Source organism: Toxotes jaculatrix, chromosome 22 (assembly GCF_017976425.1).
Source record: "Toxotes jaculatrix isolate fToxJac2 chromosome 22, fToxJac2.pri, whole genome shotgun sequence".
Taxonomy (NCBI): Eukaryota; Metazoa; Chordata; class Actinopteri; family Toxotidae; genus Toxotes; species Toxotes jaculatrix.
This window is the reverse complement of record NC_054415.1, coordinates 6112592-6128643: the sequence shown is the minus strand read 5'-3', so window position 1 is coordinate 6128643 and position 16052 is coordinate 6112592. Positions and strand designations below refer to the sequence as shown.

The window sequence follows — 16052 nt, the reverse complement described above, 5'->3', positions numbered from 1 at the left end:
TTACTATATTACCTAATCTGTTCTGACTGTGGTGTTTTTTTTAACAAGGTTGCAAAAAGTGTTGTAAAAGTTTTTGGGGTTTTTTTTTACATTTTCTGCTTCTTTTTCTACATTCTTCTTTCTACCATTAGATCGGAAGTTTCTTTGGTCTTATCGACCCAGCACTGATGAGAAACCTGACCAACTCCCTGTACACCTTTAAGCAGACCTTTGACTACCAGTCGCTCTGTGATACCAAAAAAGAGAGCAGGACGGATGCAGGCCCGCGATCTGTCTATGTGGTGAGTTGCATAAGCCAGAGATCAAACACACACAACCTACCACACACATTTAGACACCCATATGTGCACACCCACACTTATATGTTCACACATTTTGATAGCCATACATATACATTTACTCACACATGCAGCCATTTTTATTCATAACTGCTTCCTCACACACTTCCAAATGGTCAGACATACACACACATGCCCCCACACAAACCTTCACTCACTAGGGAACCATAAATCTGTGTAGAGCAGAGGAGAAGGGAAGCAGAGGGTATGGTGAAATTGTTAGAGTGGGAGTTGCAGTAACAGTAACAGGATTAGGTGGTCTGGCGTGCTTGGCTTACACACCAACTGATGTAGAAAGGGGCACTGTTTTTCATCACTTACAAAACGTACAACTTAGAGTGAAATGATGCAAATTGTCCGGCAGACATTACTTCAATACTGATGAATTTCTCTCAAATCCTGAAAGGATTACATTACGGGTAGCGCTAGGTAGAGGTAATGAGCAGATACCAAAGAAAGAGATTCATATTCATACTGTTGGTATGTATACATGCAAAATCCGCTCACTAATAGAAAAATGAAGCCACCTAATTTCCCAGCGTGGACCATACATGTGTACAACATGCTTGAGTGGCCAAGGTGAGATGAAAGACGAGGATTTCATCTGATCAAAGACACTGTCAACAGCCAGTGATGCCTCTAACACGGTTAGTTAAGACTCCTTGATGACTCAACACACCATCGACTGAAGAGAAAGGATACAGCACTGATTCACCAAAACAAGGCCCTCGCATGCTAAGCATAATCAAAGCAACATGTTGGGCCTTTTATTTAAACCGTGTGCTACTTTGTTTTCTCACTGGCTCTTTGTTTACATATTTATGCTCGCATCTGTTGAGGAGGATTGTGTTCTAATTTCCTCTGAGAGGGAAGAAAATAAAATCTCTGGCTGGACCTTTTGGTCTTTGTGTCTGGCAAAGCTGGACCGTCTGTAGCCACTGTAAACACAAGCAGGATGTGATTGATTCAACCAGCTTAAAATGGTTTGTTAGACAATTAATTATAGACATAATTTTCATTTTTAATTTTCATTTTGTTTTTCCCTCTCAGCCCACAATAGCCGATATTTTGAGTTTAGGATGGTGGGCGACAGCTGCAGCCTGGTGAGTCCTTTTTTCTGAACTTCCAATATGGTTAGCATTGGTTAGTGTCATCCCCTGTTTTTTTTTTTCCAAATGATCCTAATGGAGAGCAGGCAAGGATTTGTTCCTTCAAAATAGACGTATAGCATCTGTTTAATAGCTGAATTGTTCCCACAACAGTCAACATTCCACAAAATCTTCTCTTGATTTATGCTGTCTCTATGTCTTGATGTCATTAACAGCTTGTTTCACAATATGTCCAATAAAAATGGATTTTCGGGTCACAGACTATGTGGCCATATTCGGACTTAAGTCAAAGTAGGCAATAAGACATTTTTAATGAAATACTTTTTGGTCCTTAGGTCACTTGGGTTTTGATTCACATCAGCATTTACACGGGTGATTTATTGTCATTTATGTTCCAGTGAATCCAGATATTTTGTCATCTTTGGGGTTTTTTTTTTCTCTTAGGTCAATACTGCAACAGATACTGGTCAGCATCACATTCCCCAGTGTCCTGGATGCAGGTGAGTTCTCATCAGTGGAACCCAGAGAAAAGAATATGAGCTAGCATGGGCAGCCCAAGTGGCCTTGATATGGAAATGAAAGGGTACTAGATGTTAGATTTTTGGCACTTTGATAAGGCCTTTGTTTGGCAACTGTGTCTTTATCTTGAAATGCTGGTGTAGTACTCTGAAGATATGTAGTGAATAACAGTATTGTTTGTAGACAGTTGATCACTCATTCCTCGTCTGAGGAATTAATGTATACAAGATGTGGAACCAATGAGCCAGACCAGACTGAGCACCGGGCATTTTGTATGAATTCAAATGGGCTTTTTAGAAGATACAGATTACAGACAGATCTAAAACAAAATAAAATGACAGGTCACCCTGCGTTTATAGTGTTTATATGTCTTGTGATCAAGATGATACTTGTTAAAGTGTCTGCTCACCCACATTATCTCAAAACCTGGATAAATACTAAATTCAAAAGCATGGCTATCAGCATGGCTAGATACCACCAAGAATAAGAGACAGAGCTAGCAACCAGCTAGGGGAAATTGTAGAGCATATAGGTGGTAATGAGTCAGATATTTCCCTCAGGCATTGGAGGAGGCCAAAACAGAGCTACAGGAAGAGTGAATATTGGACTTAAATTTGTCAGAAACACCAAATGAATGATAATGTTGCTCTATATCTGCTGGATATGTAAATAAGCAATTGTTTGCTCATATGTTTAATACTTTCCTTTTACAATGTTTAACTTTTATGTTTTCAATGTTTTGTGTCCTGTGTCAGATATATACATCTACAGACATATATACAGTATTTATTTTAATATAATGTGTGTCCTTCTACAGCTGAAATGGATGATGAAGTGTCAAATCCTATGCTTAAAGAGGTCTGCATCACCAAGCAAACTCAGTTTTACTTTATGAATGACGAGCTGTCTTTCAGTGGCACACTCGACTGTCAGAACTGTTCCAGGTAAAAGCATCAAATCCATCTTCAAACCATAAGCATACTGTACATACATACTCCCAGAGCATGGTTAAGGTCCAAACAGCTTCCCTGACCTGTAGTGATACCTTTGCATCCATGAGACACAAATGAAGTCCCTAGAGGTGGCACTCAGAGGGGGCTGTAAAAATTCACATGCCATGAAGGTGAAGTCAAGTCACTAGTGAGGACCACCGTCTTGGCACGTTCGTGTGTGTGACTGTGCACTTGTGTGTGTACACGTACGCTGTTTTAAGGCCCCCTCGTGCCAGCTAATGGAGTGTCTGCCCGCATGCCGTGCAGCGTTCCTGAACATTAGCCGCACACACGTTTCTTTTTAATGACCATCATAAAAAAGCAGAGAAAATCATTCGTGCACCAGCGACATGTGGGTTTCAGTAAAGGTCTTGGACGACAGTGGGCTGGCACAGCAGGTTTGTGTCCCCTTAGGAATAAAAGCAGTTAGGGAACTTGATTTAGCGATCCACAGTGTGCTTTTCATTGTGTTTGCAGTTTGGGGGTTGCGTTAAAGATTAAAGGCTTTCTAGAGTGTTGCTTAGTCATGTATGAGGAACAATTACTGTCTATTTTAGCAGCTCCTCACTCAAATAGATATTAAAGTAACAGACCAGAATCTGTGTCTTCCTTTCATTGCATTCTGGTTAAACATTCAACTTCCTGCATCTTTTGTGAGCTAGTTTCATTGAAATTGTATCTCCATCTTTCCTGGCCTCAGTCCCATGTGTCAACAACTCCTCATGTGTCTCGTGTGTGTGTGTGTGTTTGCTTCTCTCCAGGCTCTACTACGCTGAAAAGCTGCCCAAGACAAACCTGGTCTTTATCATTGCTGATGCAAAACTCACCTGCCCGTCCTGTAACGACACCAAGATGACACAGAAAGAAGAGCAGTGTATCCTTTCACCTAACACAGCTATCATCTGGCAGAGAGCATGTACATTTGATTCAGTGAACAGATGTGTAAAAAGTTTGAGTTTTTGACAAGATTAACATGGACAGATACTGATTATGACATGTAGCCATTTAGCTGATATTTTCACCACAGACTGTTGAATGGAAACTCACAGTAAACAACAGAATGTTCTCTCTCCAAGCTTCCGTAAAGGAGTTGTTTTCCATCACCCATAATTATCCATCCAAATAATGAGTGAGCATTTCCACAGTGATTGATATTGTAAAACTTGGCCCAGAGTTCAGATGTGTCTGCATTGGGTTTCTCTGTGTGTCTGTATGGCAGATGGTAATGTGGGGTAATTCTGTTGAATAGCTTACAAACAAATCTACGAGGTTCTCTCAAGCACACAGGGCTGTGGTCAATTATAGATCAAGCCTTTTGGAAGACACAATGCTTGAAAATCATGCCACGTCATTGAGGTATTGAGCAATATGCTCAAAATCCAAAAAGAGACAACTTGGTTCATGTTTTAAAAGTCCTTCAACAGTTAAGCTGGATCGGCTTTATTTGGACAGTAATGTAATGCCACAGTAATCAAGATTCTATTTATAATCATCTTTCATGTAGTCATCAGAGCTAAATGTCTTCTGAAAAAGAAAAAAAAAACATTTTTTTTGCTGCTGTTATTAATGAAGAATTAGTCAGAAACTGTGACATGATCCTGACTTTACTCATCCAGCTGATGGTCCTGATCCCTGTGAGCTGGTTGACAATCCTCGGTACAGGAAAGGGCCTGCAGTCTGTTTTGATAACAACGAAGCTGTAAGTTGCTTTCATCAGACCTGGACAGCTTCAAGTAAAGAATGATTTGAACTGCACAGATTTGTGGCTAAGGGTGCTCTGTGTAGGGTTTCATGTGCAACATTGCCAAGCTGCTGAACAGTGCTGCTTTATTGCTCTCATAAGAATTAAAAAAGTTTGCAGAAAACCGAGCCTGAAATCGGAAAAGCCTTTCGAATTAAAGTGTGTGCCCCGAGGCTACTGTTTGGGTTTCACTGCTAAAATCATTCCAGTATATGCCATGGCAAATTTAGGCTAGGTTACAGTTTACAGGACAGAGTTTCAGTAAGTTTGCTACTAATAGCACTAACAAAACCATTATTATCATCTGTAAATCTGAATCTGACATTTTATTTTTAATAACCAGAGGTAGGTCTGGCCAATAAATCAAAATTAACATATTACTGGAATTTGAGCTTGTTTACGGACCTAAATTAACCATATCACATTATCTGAATCCGATAAAATTAAACCTACATTAGCTGATTTTTGTTGGCCACTTGGGGGCAGTGCAACAAGCTTAAAACACAACAGTCGTACTGTATATTATTGCTTTATAAAGCTAACATGGTCAATGTGTTAACAAACAGTTGCCTATTTCCATATCCGGACGTTAGCATTAATTTGGAATCATGTACTTAGAAGCCTGGAGAATTCTCCTTTTAGTTCTGTTTGTTCTATAGCAACTCTTTAGATGCTAAATGCTGGAGGTAAACGTGACAATTTATTGCCCCCAAAGTGCCTGTAATTGAGAGCATTTTTCCGGATGTTTTTTTTTTCATTATGATACATCTTGATCTGTTTTGACAGATCACCTGGAAAATAAGAGGTAGCGAAAGCAACATATTAGGGACCAATAAAAAAACAGACCAGAAGGATTTCACTGTTTTGTTTTGTTTTGTTTTTTTTTTAAAGGAAAAACTCTTAGTCTTCCTGGCCAGTGACCAAAATCTTTAAGCCACTCTCCTGATATGGAAACAATATATCAGTGAAGAAATCCTACCCAAGGCACCTTTCCATCACTAATATCTTTACATGGTGCATGTCACTTCTTTTTTGTTTTGTTTTCAGTCCTTCGAAAGCTGTATGTGCGCAGATTTCCCACGCAAAGACAAACAGTCGGTTGTTACTCAACTTATGAATAACTAAGCTAAACAAACATTTTTATGAGCAGCACAGAATCTCTGCGTGTGAAACCTCTGTGCTTGAATGCTCTGTTTGTTTTCACTCTATAGTCTTTTTCCAATGTCAGAGTTTCTCCGTCTTATGAATTAACTCTAATGCCTGCACTGTCTTGCTCTTGCTCATACACATATACACACAAACACCCACCCACACACTAACTCTTTCTCTCACACTCTTGTCTCAGAAGTGAATGCATCTGTCTTGTACTATTATTTGTCTACTTAAACTAATTTATCTGCCTCTTCTGCTCATATTTGCTTTCTAACTTCTTGCAAACTATGTGGACCTTTTGCTGCATGATTTTCTTTCTCTCTGTTTTCTCTGTTTCCTGCTCTGTGATTGGCTGTTGATGGTTAGGATGAGGCCATGTGCCGAAGGAGCGCAGGCTCCCCATTGGTTTCCTCTCTGCTCATGTTACTGCTGCCACTGTTCATGTGCTGTCTCGGGTCAGTCCCATAACGCTAGCTCTTTCTCTCTCTCATTAACATTTTACCACTATCTTATACTCAATCTAACAGTCTTTGGCTTGTAACCCTTTCTCTCTTTCCCCTGATGTTTCCATTCTGTTTGTTTTCCTCACCTTATCTCCTCTTGTATTTTTACATCTCTGCTTTGTTCCACCACTTCTTGTCTTTTTCCATTCCTCTCCTACAGTTTTCCTTCTTACCTGTCACTCTCTCTTATGTTCTACCACCATCTGTCTTCCTCCAACTTACCTCCCTGCCTCTTTCTGATTCTCGCCAACATTTTCTCTGTCTCACCTGACTTTGAACTTCAAGCTGTGCTCTTTGTACCTTTCCCCATATATCATTGTCTGTCTCAGGCAATACACTCCAGTGTCTATCTCCACTAACATCTGATTACTGATGTGGCCAGACGCTAGCTAAAACAGACCACTCACTTCTCATTTGCATCCAGATGCTTTTACATCTCTTTTAATGATTCTCAACTGTTCACCAAAAACACATCAGGACAAAGCATTCTTCCCTTTTTACCCCTCCAGATGCTAAGCACACAGAGTATCATATCAGTTTTGGCCATACATTTTGACTAAGTGTTAAATCAAGTATTAAAAAAAAGACATTTTGAAGTAATTTTTATATTTCCAGGTCAATATACATTGGGTGGCTACATACAATATCATACAAAAAAACCAGGGCATGTCCCAAAAAGCAAACCACAAATGTAGCAGAATTTCTGTTAATGTTAGTCTCTGCTCTCGTAGCATCTAACTAGCGATTAGACAGCAGCTGTTTGGGGGAGGGTTTTATCAAATGGCCACCTGAAAAATGTTCATTGTGTTGGTTTTAACAAACAGTACATTCACTTCTTTTCCTCCCTGCTTGGCACCAGGAGGAGGACTCTGACTGTGGCGGGGCATCCGGACTGAGTTCTTCACTTTGGCTAATGATCACCCTCCAGCTATTGCTGCTCTGGGTTCTGACTGGTTCCAGAAACCACGCCGTCCCCTCATGACCTCTGAACAACCTGATCGCACCCTCTATCTCCCTCCCTCCGTATCTCCAATATGGCAACCAGCATGCAATGCTGCCACCACAATGATGAACGCCTGATGAGAAGCACTTGCAACAAATAAGCAAAAACCCGTGAGCCCTGCATTCTACCATTTTCCTTTTTTTTTCTTTAATACCTTCATTTTCAGGGGTTTCTCAAAGTGATTTCACCAGGTGCAAGGTTACAAGTGACAAAAGAAATGTGTATCAGAAGATACTGGTTTGAACAATAAGAAAGACCTCGACTTACTGCTATCCTTCATCCTTTAATGGTCCCCGCCGACTGAGATTAGAGGAATCCAGAGATTAATTTTGATTGGCAACTTCCAAACCTTCTCTGGCTTGACGAGGGAGATCGGACTGCCTTATAGTATCAGAGGGATTGAAGTCATGATGGGAGGGACTGGTTATTGAAGATGTTGAGCAGTTATATTCACCACTGCCAGAAACAATGCTGCCCTTTGAAGGGGTATAATTTATTTTGAATCGATTTGCAGTGGCTAGTTATTAGGTATTTATTGTTTTGTGGTTCAGAATTTGGCTACAATTGCAGTAAGAGATGCCAAATTGTTACATCACAAGCTTTTGCCCTTCATTTGCCTCAGCTGACTTGCTGACAATATAATGTTGTCTCAGTCTGATTTTTAGATTGCACCATCTAGAACACTTTCACAACGTCTTTAAGGGCATTGCCTTCACTTTCGCCCTGGTGTTCTTTCATGTAGATTCTGTATTTGCAGTGTGGAAATCATGTTCGTTGTTATGTTTATGCACAGATACCAACCCATCAACTGCCACAGAGCACCTGCTTCTGTGTGTATGGATTTTAACTTTGTAGCTGAACATCTAACCATCAGCCATGATCACGAGTGGTAAATGTGTCTGGATTTCCCACCTTGGTGTTGGATTGCTCCAGTGAAAATTTTGTTGCCATAGCTCACATTAACCATTCACAATGAGCCTGGCTGGTGTCCTTTGCCAGTGGACAAAATCTCTAGTGCCATGTGGACTGTGTAACTCAGACGAACCCTTTAGCTTTGTAGACTGTGGCTGCTAAATGGAGAGAAGAGTAGTATTTACTTATTTGACCATTGTTTGGTTTTATATTTGAATGAAGCATCAGGACATCTTGCTACTGTTTGTTTTAATGCCACCACTAAAGAAAATGATTGAGGGAGGTGAGAGTTTGTACTTGACATTTTGTTCAACAAAAAAAAAAGTACATTTGTATTCACTGCTGTCACTTTTTAAATTAAATGACTACTATCTGCACTGCGATTCAAAGTGCAGCTGTTATTTGTCTTCACTGTTTGATCTTCTGGCTGAAAAACAGCCCCTGTGTCTATGTAATAGTGGAATTCCCTCTTGCAGTTTATTACTCTGCAGCGTAATATCACTAAGTGGAAATCACTATACAGCAGCGGTCAGTTCATCCTCTCTATTGCTCTTACATCTTATCCAATATACTGTGTGTTCATCTTGTTTTTTGCAATTGTTACATGAATAGAAAATACCTAACTTAGGCAAGAACATTTGCAGATGATTTACTGTGGATGATTTTAGCAAGTGTCATCTTGTTTGCAGGAGGCAAGGACAACTAAGTAGTCAGATTTATTGAAAATAGAAATGCATTAATCAACCAAACACCTGCTGCCGAGCAAAATAAATCTGACAAAATAATAAAAGATTACAAAGGACCAAAACTGGACTCTTAAAGCAGTTAAATGCCAGTACATTACCAAATATGTCAGCAAAGATTATGCATGTGAAATAAACCACTTTAATCATTTCAGAATGAAAATATAAATTCATACTGAATATGCAATATGTGAAAAATTGCACACTGTTTTTTGTAATTAATTTATGCTGTCACACAAAATTGAGGATTAGAAAAAAGTAATGCATTTAGACAGGAAATAATATGTCAGAGAACTTGGCTATAATTATTTACAAAACAAGCTTTAAAAAATGTCATTTTTACTTAAACCAGATGCACTTGAGGGTTTGTTTGGCACTGCTGTCAACAAGTAATCACACAGTGTTCAGAACGGACAATCACAGATTTAAAAGATTCATATGGTTGGTTATGTGTGAGGCCTCATTAGTTCACTGAAAAGGCAAGAGACCTGCCATAACAGTAACCATTATGTTACAACTGTTTAGTGATATCAGATAATTTAAGGATACACTACACAGTGACTAATCGGACCCCCAAATCATCAAATATCCTCACAACTCACTGTTAAACACATGAAAATTAGATTTTTCATCTGTTTTGCATTGAAAGCATCAACTAGTAATTTGATGGTTCTGAGGACACTATATGCAGAGCCCCGCTAAAACAAACAATGGAGTGCATCTTTAAGAAGTGTATATTAAAATAAACACTGACACATGTTTGCAGGAAACTACTTAATTCTGTGTGACAGTGAAAACCATATAATTAAAATGTGTGTGCCACATTACCACTGACATTCGTCTCCCACCCTCCTCAGAATTCTTTTAACTAAATAATTGCTATTACATCACATTACATAATATTGTTTTGTTTTGTTTTTTTTAAATTATATGCATTCTTCCCAGTCAGATCAAGGAATGCTACATCAGTCATATTTCGTGGCAACGCTCCACCACCATCATTAAACCACCATCATCGTCAGTAATTTCCAAGTGGTCTGAGGTGCACTTTTTTCTCCCAGTGTTTTCCTCCATTTTTAACTATAACCTTCCAACTAAAACAATGTGGTAAAACTAACAATGGTATTTATGCTCTTTTTACATTTACTAACACTCAAGAATATCAAGTGCCATATAGGACTCTCTTATTCTCTTGTGGAGAAACCTATTATCCTAATATAACATTTATGCAACGTTACCAAGGCAAGATGTAAGTCTCATAAATTGTTTCCCTGTGCTGCATGATAGTGGCTGACATTTTTTTTTTTTTTTTAATGAAAAGCATATCCAATGTGCTCCTGCTTTAATGTGTAATATTGGGAAGCATAATATCCTGGGTGTCAGACATTAATTCATGACATGATAAGGTGTGATCAGCTATTACTGCCTTTCTCTTGGGGAGACAGCATTTGGTTCGGCTCTGGTCTGATAAGCTTCATTAAATACACGAAAAATGTGGATTAATGCAGATCTGATGTTCACTGTGATTCATCACACAACAGCAAATTTGAAGATTCGGATTTGATATTGTATGAAAATGAGTGGATACCGATGACTAAGAGAGTAAGAGACAGAAAAGAAAAAGTACATCCAAATTTCAAAAAAATTGAAAAATGATTGGCAGTAGTAGACTGCAAAGTATACATGAAATGTAGTGATTGATCCGAATGCTAAAACTAGCAAAAACTCTCCAGCTGGCTCCTTTTAGAAATGCACAGAAAACATTGGCAAATAAACATGAGCTTCATAGTTGTCCAGATGTTCCATTCTACTCTTTAAGTGCTAAAATCAGATGCTGTCACCTCAGGAATAATATACTCTCAATGTGATATGAAGTGTTTTTGATTCTGTTGGTGCTCTCTGTACGGATCGTGTGGGTTGGCCTTTTTATTTCTGGAATCTTGAGGATTGCTTAATGTGTGTGGGGTTTTTTTGTGTCTGTTACTCTGCTGTCACTCTTTAGCAGACGATTGGCCGGCCTGTCAGTCAGTCTTTCCCTGCCTTTGGATTTAAGACAGGCTCTTGACAGAGGCATCCATCAAGTCATTCCTCATCAGACTCAGCTTTGGGAGTGTCTTGGTGGACCCTTCTGTCAGTCTCCCTTGATTGTGCTTTAATATGTTACACTTTAGTGGAACTTCGTACAAAACTGATGTTGCTCTCTTCAAAAAGAAAAAAAGAACAAAGCTTATAATCCTGGGGAGAAAAAATGTGTTTATTCATGTGCAAGCAAGGTATATTCAGAATAAAGGTTTATGATTATTATCTGTTGCATTGCTTAGAGTTCTGGCTGATGTCCTTTTCTTGCAAAATGTCAGGTTTTTTTCCACAGTGGATCGGATTTCTGTTACTAACTTCTGTCACATTGCCAACACGCATTTCCCATCCAAATGTGTGTGAGAATGAGAAGGAAGCACCCTGAGTCTGCTCTCCCAGTGTCTAGCCAGCATCAGAAACTGACATCCAGCCAAAATCAACAATGTCCAGGAAAAGAAACGACGGAGGCGTAGGTCCAGCCACATCTCTCTACAACGCTGAATTTGGCTCAAGGACACGTCCATTAACAACGACCTGCAATGAGCCTCTGGTCATTAATTTACAGTGATTCCTGTTTTCCCCATTGCATGTTGATCAAATGGTAAGTGACTTTCTCGTTAGCGCAGTTCGCTTTACACTTGAACCTGAAACCAGCTGTGGCCAAATCCAGATTGTTAGAGCCACTATTCCTCACTGCCCCCCAAAGACAAACTACAGGCTCATTTTACTCTTTATTATGGACGTTAAAACTAACCCTAGTTCTGTATGGTATGCTGCTCGCCCATGAAAAGCTGAAATCCTTTAGGTGCTTGGGGACATTTTAAATGAGACCAATTACAATGTCTTTAATATTTTTTTTTACTTTATTGTTGGTAAAACTGCTGGTGAATGACTATACAGAGACCAATCATTTGAAATTACATATTTTACAGATGCTGTGGCAGAAATTAACTACAACAACATCGACCACAAATTTGTGAAACGGCTATTTTAGGTAAGTATGATTTTATGGACTCTGCATCAGTGTAGAAACAGAATACCAAGTCAAAATATGATTTATCAACATCGTAATGCAAAGAAATGACATACTACATTTCTTCCGCCCTCTTGGATTTTGACTTATAAGCACTGTCTCTTATATTTTGTAACCACAGCATATTTTTCACCACGTGTAATGTTTTTAATGCATTCTCATTCCTTGAGTGAATATTGTATGAAAGATTTATTATCGTGATAAAAACCGTGTTTTCCGGTGACAGCACCCTGTCTTTCTTGGACTCCACTGTTTTTTTCCCAAGCTCTTCCTCTCCAAAAGTGTTATTCCTTGTCTGTCACGGATGAGTTGCGATGTCAACAGCACACAGTGGATTTCCTGCCAGGGGCTCTGGATTTCGCGTCTGGCAACAAGATGACCCAGTCGGTTTACACGAAGAGGTCATTCCTGTTGTGTTTTTGATTGTTATCCTAAGTCTCTGGGCTTGTGTCCTTCTGTCACTGATTGATATCTGGCCTGAAGTCCCATAAGTAAACGCCCTCTAGAGTAAATATGAAAAGTTTATTATGTAAGTAATTACATTTGTAAGTATTAACAGTCCTCTCATTACACCAGCAGATTTGTTTTTCCAAAGAGGGTAGAGATGGTGTCACATGTTGTTTGTGCACCAGAATGAACCTTTAAGTGCTTTATAAAATGGGATCCCACATTCTTGACCAGGAATAGTCACATACTGTAGCTCACCACTTCATTTATATGCATGTACTGCTCTCAAACCCTCTCTCTCCCCTCTCCTCAGCTAATGCTTACTCTTGCATTCTTCCGTGTGCTAGATGAAGACGATATGGTTTCTGCATTCTCCCTTCCAATTCCGAGGAAGCGATCCTGCAGCGTGACTGGTTTTGAATTACTGAAGAGTATCCGCAGACAAACCCAGCTGACCACCACTGAGAAAGTTTTGTTTTTGTGCAGATGCAGGCTACAAAGGATCCAGTAGGCACATGTTTGTTGGGAAGAAAGAACAACTTTGTGGGTTATGGTTGGAAAAAAAAACAGCATTTTGAGCCTCAACTGACAACAAAGAGAAAGGGTAAGACCACCAAGGCATCGTTGAGGTTTTGGTTTGTCTCCACATCTCCTGTCTTTTAGCTCTTCAGTGTAATTTTAGGGGTCATTACTTCGACTCTGTGCTCACGAGGGACAACAACCGCCACCCTGATCCCAAATGAAGTTCTTACCCCTTCATTTAAATTTCAAACACCTCATAAAGGCATTTTTTTGGCACAGGATCAAAACCCAATCACAACTGCTGTAATAAATGTCTTGTGATACTTATAAGGCACAAGGGGATCTCATTTCAGGGAAGCTGAGATTGATATGTTTAGCAAATCTTGTTTTTCCCCAAAGAATTTCTTTTTTCACTGTGCCTTTCTTATTCAGAAAGTCTGTACCCTGAGGGTCAGCAGTCAACTGCATGCAACTCCTTACATTCTTATGTTTTGTTTTGTTTTATAGATATTAGATTACAATGGAGATTACAGAAAAAGTATAGCATTCTTTCATCATGCATGTAGACAGTAAGCAGCTCCAGGTAGCCTGTTGTGTCTGGAAAATACGCAAGAAAATGCATCTGATTATAGTACAAACACTGAATATAACATCTACAGCCTGTTATCCTTAGAATTATGTTGCTGATATGAAATCAGTTTTGCTTTTATCATCACGAATTTGATAACTCAACTCCATGATGGAGTCTTCATCATTATTTAACTCTGAGATAAGCAGCTATCTCTGGACTATTTCTGGTGCCTAAAGGGTTCAGTGTGCTTGAAATGAGCTAGTTCACGCTGCCACAGTTGAAGGTGGGGCAGAAAATAAATAAATAAAACTGCCACTGCCTTCACCTGGCTGCATCACCTGGCCTCCTGGATCTCTCCAAGAACTCTGTGGGCCCGAATTCACCCTGTGGCCAACCGTGCTATGATCTATGATGCAGTTACATAGACAATTAGCTAGAGAAATTATTGACGTGGTCTTGTGCAACTTGAACCACCTGCAAGCTCAGTGTAGAGCTTTGTGAAAAAAAAAACAGGAGTTAACACAATTAGCCTGGCAAAATCAAAGAATTTCCCTCCTATTTCCAAAACAGCCTAAAGTCCAAATATCCTCCACCTGCTCCGTTGTCTCTGAACAACTTCGAAGCTCTGTTGGGAGCTCTGTTACTTTGTGACTCATCTGCTGGTCATTTATGTACTCACTTTGTTGTAATTGCTGCAATCTGGTAGCATTGGTTTTCATGTTGCTTTCATGTTTTTTGGCCGCAGAGAAAGTGGAGGCTCAAGTGGAGGCACCGGCTGTATCGTGAAAACAGAAAAATACCCCAGGCAGATGTGGGTCGCCCTCCCTCATCGGACCGCGCAGTGACCAGTACTGGAGGTTTGATGTGGTTTTTGAATCACCAGCATCACCCACGGTTCCGTATCAGCTGTCCTTGACTGGAAATGTGAGTGGTCCTTATCTCAGGGGAGAGGAGAGCAGAGCAGAAGAGAAAACAGAGGAGCACTTACAGAGATTTGCAGACAGACTCAGAGTGAAAAGGGAACAAGCTGTCAAAACTTTGTCTTTCAATCAGTGGTTCTCAAACTTTCTCTGGCATGCCCCCCAGTTTATGCTCCCCCACCTCACAGTTTTTATCAATCATTAACATTGATAGGGGAGGCGGAAGGGAAAGGGGAATTTTAATTAAAGAAAGGTCAACACAACGGAATCAGCAAATTCTTGTTCGATTATTTTCAATTAACAAATGATATTCATTCAGCTAAGTTTCACTCTGTATTTTCCCCCTGACCACCCCCTCCCCCCCCCCCCCCCCCCCACACACACACACACACCCACACCCTACCCCAAGTTCGAGAACCATTGCTTTATATGATGTTGTCTGAAACAGGAAAAAAACAGGGGAAAAAAAAACGTTCATCTGCTCCTGAAGACTTCAAACACCATTGGAGATAAAGTGTGAGTTGCAGAAAACCCTTTTATTGATTCAGCTATGTATTTCAGAAACGCTTCACAACGCTTGTCTTTGGATGGAGGCAAAAATCTCTCTGCATTTCTGGATATCAATAGAAGTAAGTACGCAAATATGTTTTCGCACAGTTTGGGTGAGCTGACTCTCCAAAGGAAATGAGCATTTCTTTCTTGATAAGAGTAATTTGCTAACAAAGCAGTGACGCAGCATGAATCAGCCATGCAAACTGAGTAAATGGTAATAGTAAATTGGATTGTCTATGATTTGTCAGCATCTGAATCTCCCCTGCCATGACTATTGTTCTTTTCCTCCTTCACAGACAGGTTTTTAACTGACCGTCTGACTGATTGGCTGTACTGACAGACCAAACAGACAGATTCATTCTCAGACTCACAAACAATGACTGGCTTTTCTAGACAGTTATCAGATATGATGAGTCACATTTCAGATAGATCTGATAACAGTCAATTATATAAGACAGACATTAAGTCAGGCAGACACGTTTTATTCTGGTAGGGTGTGAGTTATTTCCTGTACTGTGAGCCCCAGGTGTCTGATCGGGACAGCGAGTCAGCATTTTGACTGCATGTAATAACACTGTGTGATTAAGCGCTAGGGTCTGGCACACACAGAAAGTTAACTCTCTTAAAGATCCTCTGACACGCCAAGTCCCATCTACTGTGGCTAAACATACAGCTGTATCGCACAACTGGAGCTACATGCAGATGTGCGCATTCCGAAAAGCCCACACACACATATATGCATGCATACAAAAATAGTCACAAAACAGATAAACAGACTTGTAAATCCTCACGCCTTCACATACATATACACACTCATACTGCATACACTACTTTCCCGAGCAAAGGTGACTCCTCTGACTCATTTACGAACCCTCCTCGCCAGCGTAGACCACTCACGCAAACACACACAACACCCACA

General features: G+C 39.9%; 1 protein-coding gene across 3 annotated transcripts in view; it reads left to right on the top strand.

Moving 5' to 3' along the window:
• The window catches only part of LOC121175959 (voltage-dependent calcium channel subunit alpha-2/delta-1-like), a 73322-nt gene extending 62591 nt beyond the window's left edge, over positions 1-10731 (top strand). For all 3 annotated transcript variants that reach the window (XM_041029854.1, XM_041029853.1, XM_041029852.1), the window contains 7 exons: positions 132-281; positions 1389-1441; positions 1892-1947; positions 2784-2910; positions 3720-3832; positions 4575-4657; positions 7214-10731. In XM_041029854.1, coding sequence (XP_040885788.1) covers positions 132-281; positions 1389-1441; positions 1892-1947; positions 2784-2910; positions 3720-3832; positions 4575-4657; positions 7214-7336 — 705 coding nt within the window. In that variant the 3' untranslated portion in view covers positions 7337-10731. The remainder of the gene's footprint in view (positions 1-131; positions 282-1388; positions 1442-1891; positions 1948-2783; positions 2911-3719; positions 3833-4574; positions 4658-7213) is intronic.
• Positions 10732-16052: the final 5321 nt, after the last annotated feature.